Genomic DNA, 14481 nt, shown 5'->3' with positions numbered 1-14481 from the left:
AGTGGAAGTGACTGAAAGCTGGCAGAGAGCTGAACAAGCAGCACAGTTCCTTCTTGGACCCCTTATCCACATACAGGACCAAAACACAGCATTGTGGGTTGCCCTGCCCTGGTAAACACCTAAGGCTCTGTCACTTACTGCATAACAGGCACATGGAGACAAAAAAAAAAAAATGGTCCAAATGAAAGAACACATCAAAGCTCCAGAAAATAATACCACTAAGTGACAAAGAGATACACAGCCTATCAGATGCACAGTTCAAAACACTAGTAATCAGGATGCTCACAGAATTGGTTGAGCATGGTCGCAAAATAGAGGAGAAAGTAAAGGCTATGAAAAGTGAAATAAAGGAAAATGTACAGGGAACCAACAGTGATAAGAAGGAAACTGGGACTCAAATCAACGGTTTGAAGCAGAAGGAAGAAAGAAATACTCAACCAGAACAAAATGAAGAAACAACAATTCAAAAACATGAGGAGAGGCTTAGGAACCTCCAGGACAACTTTAAACATTCCAACATCTGAATCATAGGGGTGCCAGAAAAGAAGAACAAGAGCAAGAAGTTGAAAACTTACTTGAAAACATAATGAAGGAGAACTTCCCCAATCTGGCAAAGGAAATAGACTTCTAGGAAGTCCAGGAAGCTCAGGGAGTCCCAAAGATGTTGGACCCAAGGAAGCACACATGAAGGCACATCATAATTACATTACATAAGATTAAAGATAAGGAGAGAATCTTAAAAGCAGCAAGAGGAAAGGAGACAGTTACTGACAAAGGAGTTCCCATAAGTCTATCAGCTGACTTCTCAAAAGAAACCTGGGAGGCAAGAAGGGGCTGGGAAGAAGTATTCGAAGTCATGAAAGGCAAGGACCTCCATCCAAGATTACTCTATCCAGCAAAGCTATCATTTAGAATGGAAGGGCAGATAAAGTGCTTCCCAGATAAGGTCAAGTTAAAGGAGTTCATCACCAAGCCCTTATTATGTGAAATGTTAAAGGGACTTATCTAAGAAAAAGAAGAAGATCAAAACTATGAACAGGAAAATGACAACAAACTCACAACTATCAACAACCAAACCTAAAAAAAAACAAAAAAACAAAAACTAAACAAACAACTAGAACAGAAATAGAATCACAGAAAAGGAGATCACATAGAGGGTTATCAGTGGGGAAGGGGTGGGGAGAATGGGGGAAAATCTACAGGGAATAAGTAGCATAAATGGTAGGCAGAATATAGACAAAGGGAGGTTAAGAATAGTATAGGAAATGTAGAAGCCAAAGAACTTATATATATGACCCACGAACATGAACTAAGGGGACGGGGTAGTAATGGGTGGGAGAGGGTATGCAGGGTAGAGGGGAATAAAGGGGAGGAATGGGACAACTGTAATAGCATAATCAATAAAATATATTTTTTAAAAATCCCCATTCTAAAAAAAAAATGATTACCAGCTAATACATTTTTTTTCAAGTAAAGCCAGGCAGAGCAAGTGTAACAATTCCTATTTTACAAAGAAAACATTTGTATGCTCAAAGTGCAATGTAGGACATTTTGTCCCTGAGGATATTCTGAAAACAAATATTATAATCAAAATAATATTAACATTCACAAATTTTAATCAAGTAATTAGCTTCCAGAAAAAAATTAAGGCAAAGGATTCTGCTCAATTTTTATACAGTACATTTTATTAAAGCATTCTTTTAGAACAAATCACTTTTTTGTCCATATGGAATTTTACCAATTGTATAATCTAAAACTTCATATTCTCCTTTGTGGTCATCAACATGGGTTAAAAACCATTTTACTTCATTGATGTTTAATCAATAACAAATTTTTCAGTATATAGTATTATCAGAGTTTTATTTAATATTGTTAGTTTCCAACAATTGTTAAATAATTTTTATATGACTGATAGTTTTTATTTAATTCTTAGCTAACTCATGAGAAATCTGGATATTTTCCCCAGATATTTCAAAGCTGCTATATTGTCAAGATCTTTACTCATCTCAAAAATACTTTTCTCAGTTATGTATTTCAGGGACATCTGTGGTAGTCCATCTAAAAACTGCTTTTAATGCTCTTTATCCACTGAAAATTGTAAACTTCAGACTATGTTAATAAATATACATCCTTTAGGATACTCCAAGCTATGAAATAAGCTGACAATTCAATGACTTGTAGCTTTGGCATACATGTTGCTTTAGTGCAGGGTTTCTCAACAGCAGCATTACTGACATATGGGGTGGGATAACTGTTTGTTCGGGGGGGCTGTCCTGTGCACTGTAAAATGTTTAGTAGTATCCCTGGCCTCTACCCACTAGATACTAGTAACATCCCCTTCCTCCTATTTATAACAACCAAGAATGTCTTTAGATATTGCTGAATGGTCCCTGCAAAAGGGGAATCACCACTGGTCGACATTTTTTTTGTAATACAAAACTTAGACTGAAGAGAAAACCAAATATAGCAGCAATATTAATGTTGTATATTCTCCTAATGATACAGGACTTCCCAACGATTTATTAGGTTATAATTGTTCTGGGACTTTATTGCTAAATTCTTCAATACGCAATAGGATCACAATGTTCCCAGGGTCAAAACAGCTTGCCTTGGGTTCAAAGTAGTTAATAATTTCCCTAAAGTTAACAACTAGAAAATACAGTGGTAAGACCTGAACCATACTACAGTTTTCCCCTTTATACCATATTTCTCAGGTGAAGCCACAGTTCTTCATTTCCCCTCCCCAAAGTCATCAATTCTATTACACCCCAAGAATATAATCTTAAAATCACAAAAATGCATATAGGTAGATATTTATTGCACTGTTTCTATATTTAAAAATAGACAACCTGAATATCCAAGAATGGAAAATTGGTAAACTAAATATTATATATAGGCAAATATATGAAATTAGTACCTATTTAAAATAACCAAATATAATATTTATGACTATGTTAATATGTTCATAATGACTGAGACTAAATTATAAAACATATAATCCCTATTTTTAAAATGGAATTATAGTCATATAAATAATAAATATATTATAAAATCTGATGGGAATAACATCAAAAAGTTGACAATTATGAATTTGTATGGGAAGGTTATGTTTTAGGGAATTTGTATTTTTTGCATTTCTATAATAAACATAGATTTCTTATACAAAAAGTAGTTTAAAATATTTCTATTAAAATTTTTATTTCATACACCATAGTAATAAGGCAATGAATTCCTATAAATAATAATGGTATTAAAGAACAACACTAAATATGTCATAGTGGATTTATAAAGTTATGTTTCCAGGTTTATCATTTGATTTGATCTATGGTACATCTGAAACTATTTAACATCACAATGCTACAATGCTACTGAACCGACTTGCTAGGCTCTAACTGTGAAAACACTACAATAATTTCTATTGAAGACTCTTTGTAGTAGATAACCTCCTTGTTAACCTCTTTGTTCCTAAAACCAAAATACCATACTACTATGAAGTGAAGAAATCAAAGAATTGACAAATTATGGATAATAAGACTTTCTGATAGCGAGATAAAAAGCTGTGGGTTTGGATTTTTTTTTCCTTAAAATAAATGACCCTCCCTTCTGCTTACAACATTTTATAAAGCTTCTATCTTGAAAGCCAACAAGGCAATTCAGCCTCTCCTGTTCGTCCTCTGTGTGAACTTTTAACATAACAAGCCACTGAGTGTTTATTAGATACAAAGGGTTGATAGGCACTAAAAAGAATGTAAAGATAAACATATACATACCATCCATGAAAAATAAGAACAGTATATAACTTGTATCTGTTGTTTTGTGTACCTTGTTACTCTTTCCAAACTACTATTAGGAAGAGGGTCAATTATATGCAGAGAGGAGATAATAGTCGCATGTGTGAGTGCTGCAGAGAGCATCTTTCCAAACTAAATTGTAATTAAGGCATACTGCTATTCGTGGTTTTACATTTGTCTGTGTATGACTTCTGATTTAAAATAAGACACCTCAACCTTAATGGTCAATATCATGGCCCAGGGTAGCCAAGAATTTGCCTCCTGCTTACCTGGCTCAGAGCTGTTCTTACTTGAGTCCAGATTTGGGGTACGTTTCCAGCTGCATTTAACCACAGTCCTCATACCTATTCCTTGTGGATCTTGCCAAAATCAATGACTGAATTTAAGTCAGTATGTTGTCTGTAATATGTCCATGAGCCTCACATTTGGAGCAAAGCTTGTATTTTGATTTGTTGGACATAACACAAATTTTTAGAACAGCTAATCACCAATACCCATGTAATACAGACTTTAAAAATTCACACGCACATGGATTTCTAATGTTTTTTTAAATTAACATGTATTACTCATGCACAAATAACACATTTTTCTTTTTTAGAAGGTTCACCTAAATTAACTCTGTTCTATCTGCCTACCCAGATAGTTCTGATAGTTCTCAACCTAAAAGGAACTGGTTTCAGTTCTTCTAAAGCAAGCCAAGGAAACAGAATTACTCTCACAAAGCTAAAAACACATACACTAAGAATAATAAAGAAGCTAACTTTCACTGAATATCAACATATGCCAGGGATTGTATTAACTAACAAAAGCCTCACGACAACCTATCACATATACTCACCTTATCCTCATTTTACAGTTAAAAAATTAAGTCATCTACCCTCAAATCCCCGTATCTAGACAGTGCAACCCAGGCTAACTTCAAAACCCAAGTTACAGATTATGCTACACTTTCCCACTTTCCCCCTTGACCTTTGCCTTCTAGAACAAAGGAGCAACAAACAAAAGCTCAAAGAACAAAAAAAAAAAAAAAACAAAGGAATAAACAAATACCCTAGAAGTCACAGTAATTGACTTCTAGGGGGTAAAATGTGACATCACAACTCCACAGAGGAAAAACAAAGTGTTCAGTGAATGAATGAATGAAATAAAATGTATGGGACTTCAACTCCCTCATTTCCTGACAAGGAGAATTATCTGGAGCATGGAAAACGTGGAAAGCAAGAGGAACAACGAAACCTACAATTTCATAGTGAAAACCTCCATTATTCTAAGCAACAACATTGACAAAATCTTGCCTAAAATCACTTTTTGCCAATCAAAAGCAGCAACAATATACATCCCTTCCTTTAACCAGAACAAATGCTCTAACTTCAACACAGATGGGATTCCTAAAACCAGTTCAGATAGAGACAAAAAACAAAACAAAACAAAAACTAGGCTTAAAAATCAGAGCTAATGTAGTCACTAGTTCGCTGTGTGACCTCCAGCAACTCACTTTTCCCTCTGGGTCTCGATGACCTAGATTGTAGCGTCAGGGGTTTTAACTGAATTAAACTTTAATTTTCAGCTCTAAGAAAATGTGAACCTGTAAGAAAATAAAATTCCTGTAAAACTTGGAAAGGCTCAAGAATACATTTAGAACACCATGAACGATGAGTTCTTTAGAGAGAATGTGCACTTCTAAGACACCACTAGCCCTAGCTGGCATATGGCACAAATCGGCTTCCAGGCCCTTGAGGCTCAGAGAGCAAGGTCAAAGTCTGGCTTTCAGCAAACTCTAGGGGCTTGTGCCTTAGCCTCTGTGTGTACTGTAAGTCAGAATTTTGGGGGTAAAAGCAGCAATGGGTAAAAGCAGCAGCGGGAGAACGAGAAAGCACTATGTATTCCAAGTCGTCAGAAACCGTAGTACAGACCCCTTCGGCTTACTGTCTGAGGCCCAGAGTGCAAATGCTTTACGTAGCATTACAGAGCAGTTTCCCAAACGCTGCTGCAAAGCAGCAGGGAGGGTGAGGCGGTGGCGCGCAGAGGCATCCAGGGTTACCTGTCTCGGCCCCCGCCCCGGTGTGGAGCAGTCTGACCTCCGGCCCCCACCCGTCGCCAGTCGGCCGGCCCCGCACCACCTGCCGAAGGAGCAGCCGCACGCGCCTAGCGGCCGCTCTGCCAGGGCCGCTGGGCGTCCCTAGGAGCAGGAGCCGGGACTGCATGGGGCCGGAGGCGTTGGTGGGCCTGGTCGGGACTCCGAGACTACCGGCGCCGAGGACTGGCGGAGTGGCGCGGCTCGGGGAACAGGAAGCTGCACCGCGCGGAGTCCGCCGGAAACTCCTTCCCCCTGCGCGGCCGGCACCACCGGCTTGGGCCGTGAGTGCCCCGGGACTGGGAACCGCGGGAGAGCGAGCCAAGGGAGCTGACCCGGGCCCACGGGGGGGCGGAGCATGGGGCCTGGCTGGCCATTGGGTGCTCCTGCCACGGAGTGGGACGCTGGATTCCTGTGCGTGACTCAGGCTCCTCGCCTTCTCCTATGCACCTGGATTCAGGGGGCAGGCCTCCCTTGGTTCACTTGAAATCCTGTAAGCCATGGGTGGCAAACACCAGTCCCGCTGGCAGAATCCAGCCCTCCACCTTGTTTTATCCACCGCCACTTTGTTTCTACCCAGAGGTAGTGCCAAGCTCTCACTTCAGTGTTAAGGAGTAGTTACATTTATACAGTCCTAAAATTACATTTGGCCCTTTGAAGGGAACCCTGAGGCAGATGTGCGACCCCACCCCCATCGGTGTGAAAATGAGTTTAATATCCCTGCCAGTGTAAGCTCTCCAGAGTGTAGGAAATGCTGAAGGGTTTTAGGAGAGTTTGATGGTGTGGCTTGTCAGGTGTTTGTACTAAGCCTTCTTTGCTGGCTAAAAGCTGGGTCTTATTATAGTGCGTTTTCCCTGTACCCGCTTCAAATCCTTTTCAGAAATGTAGGATGTTTTCACGAGATTGTCAAAACTTTTGATTGTCTTGATTCATTGTAGCCATACCAGTGTTTGCATACAGTATTTGAAAGACTTGCACCTCATTTTTTCTACTTTTTCCTAAATTTTAAATAGAAAACTCATATCCTAGTGACACACAGAAATTGCCAAACTGTCGGAGAGGACCCAAGTGAAGCATTGTTTTGATCATTCTGGAGTGCAAGAGTTATATAAATGTAATTTGTGTGTTTAGTAACAGAAAAAAGTAGGACACTGGCTAAGACTGCTTCCCTTTCATACATGCCAGCAGCAGAAGTGTTCCTACCACAAAGCAAACTAAGCCTAATATAATTCTGCATCTCCCAAATGTCATGGGTGAATTGACTGAGGCAAAATGTTAAAATCAGGTATACAACACAAGCATCAAAAAGAAGGCAGAGGCTTCACTCAAAGGATTTGTTAATTCTACAGTTGCTGCTATCTTTAAATCTGTACCGAGCGCCTAACATGCTAACCTTGTCATATGTGCTGAGAAGAACGTGATAAGATGCTATAAAAGAAAGGAGCTGAGCAGAAGAAAACTTTGTTTCTTGCTGAGGACTTAGATTTAAGAGGTAAAGACTGAAACAGTCTTCTAAACTACTTGGGGAGACAGTGATAATAAAGGAAAACATTTGTGTAGTGCATTGCACCATGGTTTTACTATATGTTCTCTTATGAACATCACAACAGTGCTGTAACAGTGTTAGGGAAAATGTAAGATGTAACAGTTTATGAAATGCTTGCCCACATTGAGTACATACTATGACCCAGCTAATAACTTTAATGCATTATCTCATTTCACACAGCAACAATTTGGATTGGGGTATTATACTATTACTATACTCCATTTTACAGATGGCTAAACTAAGGCTGAAAGAGTTAAGTACCTTGATTGGTGCATTTTCATTTACTCTTACTGGAATCCAGTACACACCATTTAGTGGCAGAACAATCTAAAGTAATTTAGCAAAATGACTAATATAAGCACTGAGAGCTCTTGGAGTTAAGACAATGGGAAGATCAAAGAAGTTAGAACATTTAGTATTCAACAATATTTACTGGGCAACTCTTGTGTAACAAACTAGTACCCCACTATGTACCATGTGCCAATGAGTTCACATCAAGTATAAAAAACAAACATACAAATAAAGAATTATAATACATCTCACTTGAGTTAGCCCCTGCACATCACTCTTGCAGTATGTGAACTGACACAGTCCCTGCCCACCCTGTTCTCTGTCACTTGCATTTCTTCATCTTTAAGATGCCTGAGGAAATGTACCATGGAGAGGAGGAGGTGGTGACTTTTGTCTTACAGGCAGAAATTGCCCAACTCATGTCTCTCATTATCAATACCTTCTATTCCAACAAGGAAATATTCTTTCAGGAGATGATCAGTAATGCTTTTGATTCCTTCAATAGGATATGCTATGAGAGCCTGGCTTTCAGGTTGGATAATGGTTAAGAGCTGAAAATCGACATAATCCCCAACCCCCACAAACATACCCTGGCTCTGGTAGACATAGGCATTGGCATGACCAAAGCTAACCTCATAAATAATCTGAGAACCATTGCCAAATTTGGTATTGAGGCAAACTTGGAGGCTCTGCAGGCTGGTGCAGACATCCCCATGATTGGACAAATTTGTTGGCTTTTATACTGCCTACCTGGTGACAGAGAAAGTAGTTGTGATCACAAAATACAGTGATGATGAGCAGTATGCCTGGGAGTTTTCTTCTGGGGGTTCCTTCACTGTACAAGCTAACCACGGTGAGCCCACTGGCCAGAATACCAAAGTGATCCTTCACCTTAAAGAAGACCAGACTGAGTACTTAGTGGAGAGTTAGGTCAAAGAAGTGGTGAATAAGCACTCACAGTTCATAGGTTATCCCATCACCCTTTATTAAGAGAAGGAATAAAAGAAAGAAATCACTTGTGATGAAGGAGAAGAAGAGAAAGGTGAGAAGGAAGAGGAAGATAAAGATGATGAGAAGAAGACCAAGACTGAAGATGTGAGCTAAGATGAGGAGGATGATAGTGCTAAGGATAAGAAAAAGAAAACAAAGATGAATCAGGAAAAATATATTGATCAGGAAGAACTGAACAAGACTAAGCCCATTTAGATCAGAAACCCTGATGATATCACCCAGAAAGACTATGGAGAGTTCTAGAAGGGCCTTACTAATGACTGGGAAGATCACTTGGCAGTCAAGCACCTCATATAGGTCAGTTTGAATTCAGGGTATTGCTATTCACCTGCTCAGGCTCCTGTTGACCTCTTTGAGAACAAGAAGAGCAACAGCATAACTCTATGTCTACCATGTGTTCATTATGGACAGCTGGGATGAGTTTATACCAGAGTATCTCAGCTTCATCTCTCGTGTGGTTTACTCTGAGGACCTGCCCTTGAACATCTGAGAAATCCTGCAGCAAAGAAAAATCTTGACGTTCATTCATAAAAACATTGTTAAGAATGTCGTGAACCATAAATGACCCCGAATAGCTGCTGCAATTTTGAGAAGAAAAAAAAAAAGACAAAGTAGGAGGGATCACAATACCTGATACCAAACTGTATTACAAGGCCACTGTAATCAAAACAGCCTGGTACTGGCATAAAAACCAGCACATGGACCAATGGAACAGAACAGAGAGCCCAGAAATAAACCCAAGTCTCTATGGTCAATTAATATTTGACAAAGGTGGCAGCAACATAAAATGGGGTAATAATAGCCTCTTCAACAAATGGTGTTGGGAGAACTGGACAGCTACATGCAAAAAAAATGAAACTCAAGCACCAACTTACACCTTATACAAAAATAAATTCAAGGTGGATAAAAGACTTAAATATAAACCGTGACACCATTAAAGTCCTAGAAGAGAACATAGGCAAGAAAATCTCAGATATTTCATGCAGAAACTTTTTTACTGATATGTCCCCCAGAGCAAGGGATATAAAGGAAAGAATAAACAAATGGGACCTCATCAAAATAAAAAGCTTCTGCACAGGTAAAGTAAACAGTATCAAAATAAAAAGAGAACCAACTGTATGGGAAAACATATTTGCCAATGATACCTCAGACAAGGGTTTAATCTCCAAAATATATAAAGAACTTACATGACTCCACTCTAAGAAGACAAGCAACCCAATTAAAAAATGGGCAAAGGACTTGAACAGACACTTCTCCAAGGAGGACATACAGAAGATGCAAAGACACATGAAATGATGTTCAATATTGCTAGCTATCAGAGAGATGCAAATTAAATGAGCTACCACAATGAGCTACCACTTCACACCAGTCAGAATGGCCATCATAAACAAAGCAACAAACAACAAGTGTTGGAGAGGGTGTGGAGAAAAGGGGACCCTAGTACATTGTTGGTGGGATTGGAGACTGGTACAACCACTATGGAAAACAGTATGGAACTTCCTCAGAAAACTAAAAATGGATCTGCCTTTTGATCCAGAAATTCCACTGCTAGGATTATATCCTAAGAACCTTGAAACACCAATCCAAAAGAACCTATGTACCCCAATGTTCATAGCAGCACAATTTATAATAGCCAAGTGTTGGAAGCAACCTAGGTGCCCATCAGTAAATGAATGGATCAAAAAACTGTGGTACACTTACACAGTGGAATTCTATGCAGCAGAAAGAAAGAGGGAGCTCCTACCCTTTGCAACAGCATGGATGGAATTGGAAAGCATTATGCTAAGTGAAATAAGCCAGGCAGTGAAAGACAAATGCCATATGATCTCACCTTTAACAGGAACCTAATCAACAAAACAAGCAAAATATAACCAAAGACAGTGAAATAGAGAACAGGCTGACAGTGTTCAGAGGGGAGAGGGGAGGAAATTTCAGGGGAATTTGGGGGAAAAGGGGTAGGGTTTACAGGAACAAGTATAAAGGACACATGGACAAAAACTAGGGGTGGGTGGAAATGGGAGGGAGGTGGGGAGGGCTAGGTGGGTGGGCTTAGATGGGAGTAAAAGAAAATTGTACTTGAACAACAATTAAAATAAAATTTTTTAAAAAAGAATGTCTTGAGCTTCTCTCTGAGCTGGTAGGAGACTGGAGAACTATAAGAAATTCTACAAAGCATTCTCTAAAAACCTAAAGTTTAGGATCTATGAGGACTCTACTGATTGGTGATGCCTTTATGAGATTTTACAGTATCACACCTCCCATTTAATCAGGAGATGAAATGACTTCTCTTTTGGAATATTTCTTTCACATAAATGAGACCCAGAAGTCCATCTGTTACATCACTGGTGAAAGCAAAAAGCCAGTTGCCAATTCTGCTTTCCTGGAGAGAGTGTGGAAGTCAGTCATAGAGACAGTATATATAATAGAGCCTATTGATGAGTATTGTGTGCAGCAGCTCAAGGCATTTGATGGGAAGAGTCTGGTCTCAGTTACCAAGAAGGGCCTGGAGCTACCTGGCAATGAAGAGGAGAATAAGAAAATGGACAATAGCAAGGCCAAGTTTGAGAACCTCTCCAGACTCATAAAAGAAATCTCAGATAAGGAGGACTTCCAGATAAGATGGAGGTACACTGTGCATCCTCACACAACTAAAACAAGGACAAGAAAAAATTTAAAAACCAAAATCAACCAGAACTGCCAGAAAATCTAATTGTGTAGAAGTCCAACAACCGAGGAATTAAAGAAACATTCATCCAGACCAGATAGGAGGGACAGTGACAGGCAGCTGGGGCAGAGACACAAGCAGCAAGGCATTGGCTGGATGACCTGGGTGGGCAAGGCAGCATCTGGGGATGAGTCAGTACAACATTTGTGTGCAGATAAACTAGGAGGAGAAACTGGGGAGTGAGACAGACCATGCAATCCAGGGTTCCAGCATGGAGAAATAAAGTCTCAAAACCTCTGACTGAAAAAACCTGTGGGGGTTACGGCAGTGGGAGAAACTCCCAGCCTCACAGGAGAGTTTATTGGAGAGACCCACAGGATTCTAGAATGTACGCAAGCCCACCTACCAGGGAATCAGCACAAGAAGGGCCCAATTTGTTTGTGGGTAGTGGAGCAAGTAACTGAAACCTGACAGAGAGCAGAGCAAGCAGCATTGTTCCTTCTCAGACCCCTTCCCCACATTTAGTGCCACAAAGCAGAAGTGTGGTTTACCCCACCCTGGTGAAAACCTAAGACTCCACCCTTTACTATGTAATTGGTGCCCTGAGGAGGAGAAAATGGTCCAAATGAAATAACAGGTCAAAGCTCCAGAAAAAATACCACTATGTGACAAAGAAATACACAGCCTATCAGATGCACAGTTCAAAACACTAGTAATCAGGATGCTCACAGAATTGGTTGAGCATGGTCGCAAAATAGAGGAGAAAGTAAAGGCTATGAAAAGTGAAATAAAGGAAAATGTACAGGGAACCAACAGTGATAAGAAGGAAACTGGGACTCAAATCAATGGTCTGAAGCAGAAGGAAGAAAGAAATACTCAACCAGAACAGAATGAAGAAACAAGAATTCAAAAAAGTGAGGAGAAGCTTAGGAACCTCCAGGACAACTTTAAACATTAAACATTCCAACATCTGAATCATAGGGGTGCCAGAAGGAGAAGAACAAGAGCAAGAAATTGAAAACATAATGAAGGAGAACTTCCCCAATCTGGCAAAGGAAATAGACTTCTAGGAAGTCCAGGAAGCTCAGAGAGTCCCAAAGATGTTGGACCCAAGGAAGCACACACCAAGGCACATCATAATTACATTGCCCAAGCTTAAAGATAAGAAGAGACTCTTAAAACCATCAAGAGAAAAGAAAAGAGTTACCTAGAAAGGAGTTCCCATCAGACTGTCGGCTGATTACTCAGGCGACCTAAAGGAAACCTTACAGGCAATAAGGGTCTGGAAAGAAGTATTTAAAGTTAGGAAAGGCAAGGACCTATATCCAAGATTACTCTATCCACCAAAGCTATCGTGTAGAATGGAGCAGCAGTTAATGTGCTTCCCAGATAAGGCCAAGTAAAGGAGTTCATCATCACCAAGCCCTTATTATATGAAATGTTAAAGGGACTTGTCTAAGAAAAAGAAGATCAAAAACTATGAACAGTAAAATGACAACAACCTCACAACTATCAACAACTGAACCTAAAAAAAAAACAAAACACAAAAATAAACTAAGCAAACAACTAGAACAGATTCACAGAAATAGAGATCACATGAAGGGTTATCAATGGGGAGTTGGAGGTGGAGGCAGGGGGGAAGGTACAGGGAATAAGAAGCACAAATGGTAGCTATGAAATAGATGGGTGGGGGATTATGAATAGTATAGGAAATGTAGAAGCCAAAGAACTTATATATATGACCCATGGACATGAACTAAGGGGTGAGGGTGTGGGTAGGATGTGGGGTACAGGGCAGCTGAGAATAAAGGGGGGGGAATAGGACAATTGTAATAGCATAATAAATAATACATTTTTAATGGAAAATGGAAAAAAAATCTTTGATAAGAAGACTGAGAACATGACAATCTCCAGGGCTTGTGTCTTCACCCTGCTGCATTGTGACCCCCCTTAGAGCAGGATACAAGGGTGTCAACCTTTTCCTTCCCACATTTGACATTGGATGGAGATGTTGTGTATTGTGGGGGCTGGAGGTTATTTATTTTGTTTTGAAATTAAAGTATGCAAAGTTTTTAAAAATTACAATACAATGAGACACATGTTTAGGATATTTAGATTCAAGATACTCAGAAGTGGAGCACTTCACCTGAGAGAGGTCAGTAAGGTTTCACAGAGGAAGTAATATTTGAAATAATTCTTGAAGAAGATGAAAGAGTTTGTTAGGCTGAGAAAAAGGCAAATCATATATGGCAGACAGAAAAGCATATACAAAGACACAGAGAGTTTAAAATACATGATAAAACTGACAATCAGAGAGGGATGTGCTGGAGGTCAAGTACCTAAAGCAGCTTGTAGAAATAAGACTGAAAAACATTGGGACTATGGTAAATATGCAATGTGAAGAAGAATTTTGAGCCAGACAAGAGGTAGCACCAGAGCTTTACTTTGAATGCTAGTTTATATTTGGATAAACAAAGATGAAGAGTATAGAGCATCAGTAGAACTTAAGAGTTCTAGCAAGCATGGTTGTTTTATAGGGACAGTGAGACCAGCCAAGTGAGAGGGATGGAATTTTTAGAGAATAAGAGCAAGTATTATCAGAGCAGGAGAAAAAGACTGAAGTTAGGAACAGAGAGAAGAATCTCTGATGGCTGGAAGAAGTTGGACTTCATCTTATAGGTAAATTGACTAACCCCTGGATATTTGTATCACTTTTAAGGCAGTGACATGAACTGTGAATTGAGTAGGAAAGATAAGCACTTAGTTCCAGCTATGTGGCAGTAAAAATAGTTTCTTGCTCAAAGCAATGAACTTCCCTTGATGAATGGAAAAGAATAGGCCTTAAAAATATACAAAAGATGAACCAGAGGTATTTGGTTTTAAGAGATATCCATCACACTCCCTAAAATCACACTACCAAAAACTGGTATTGACAATTAAGCATTTTCCAGATGCTGTGGGGAATATTTTGTACCTACTACACTAATGTAACTGGATAGAAATGCAATTAATAATCCATCGCTGCTATGTCCAATTACAGGAAGGTAGGTGCTTCATTTCTCCTTAATGTCCACTCTAGTGAGAAGTCACAAGTCCATACCAG

General features: G+C 39.4%; 1 protein-coding gene and 1 pseudogene across 4 annotated transcripts in view; one reads left to right on the top strand and one right to left on the bottom strand.

The window, feature by feature from the left end:
• Positions 1-6170, bottom strand: part of VWA8 (von Willebrand factor A domain containing 8) — a 421660-nt gene extending 415490 nt beyond the window's left edge. For all 4 annotated transcript variants that reach the window (XM_045839249.1, XM_045839250.1, XM_045839252.1 and 1 more), the window contains exon 1: positions 5833-6170. In XM_045839249.1, the coding sequence (XP_045695205.1) occupies positions 5833-5995 (163 nt within the window). In that variant the 5' untranslated portion in view covers positions 5996-6170. The remainder of the gene's footprint in view (positions 1-5832) is intronic.
• A 1879-nt stretch (positions 6171-8049) lies between these two features.
• LOC123818678 overlaps positions 8050-14481 on the top strand; it is a 101790-nt pseudogene continuing 95358 nt past the window's right edge.

Source organism: Phyllostomus hastatus, unplaced genomic scaffold (assembly GCF_019186645.2).
Source record: "Phyllostomus hastatus isolate PE091 unplaced genomic scaffold, TTU_PhHast_1.1 phas_contig_29, whole genome shotgun sequence".
Taxonomy (NCBI): domain Eukaryota; kingdom Metazoa; phylum Chordata; class Mammalia; order Chiroptera; family Phyllostomidae; genus Phyllostomus; species Phyllostomus hastatus.
The sequence above is the reverse complement of the archived record's forward strand: the minus strand, read 5'-3'. Positions and strand labels throughout refer to the sequence as shown.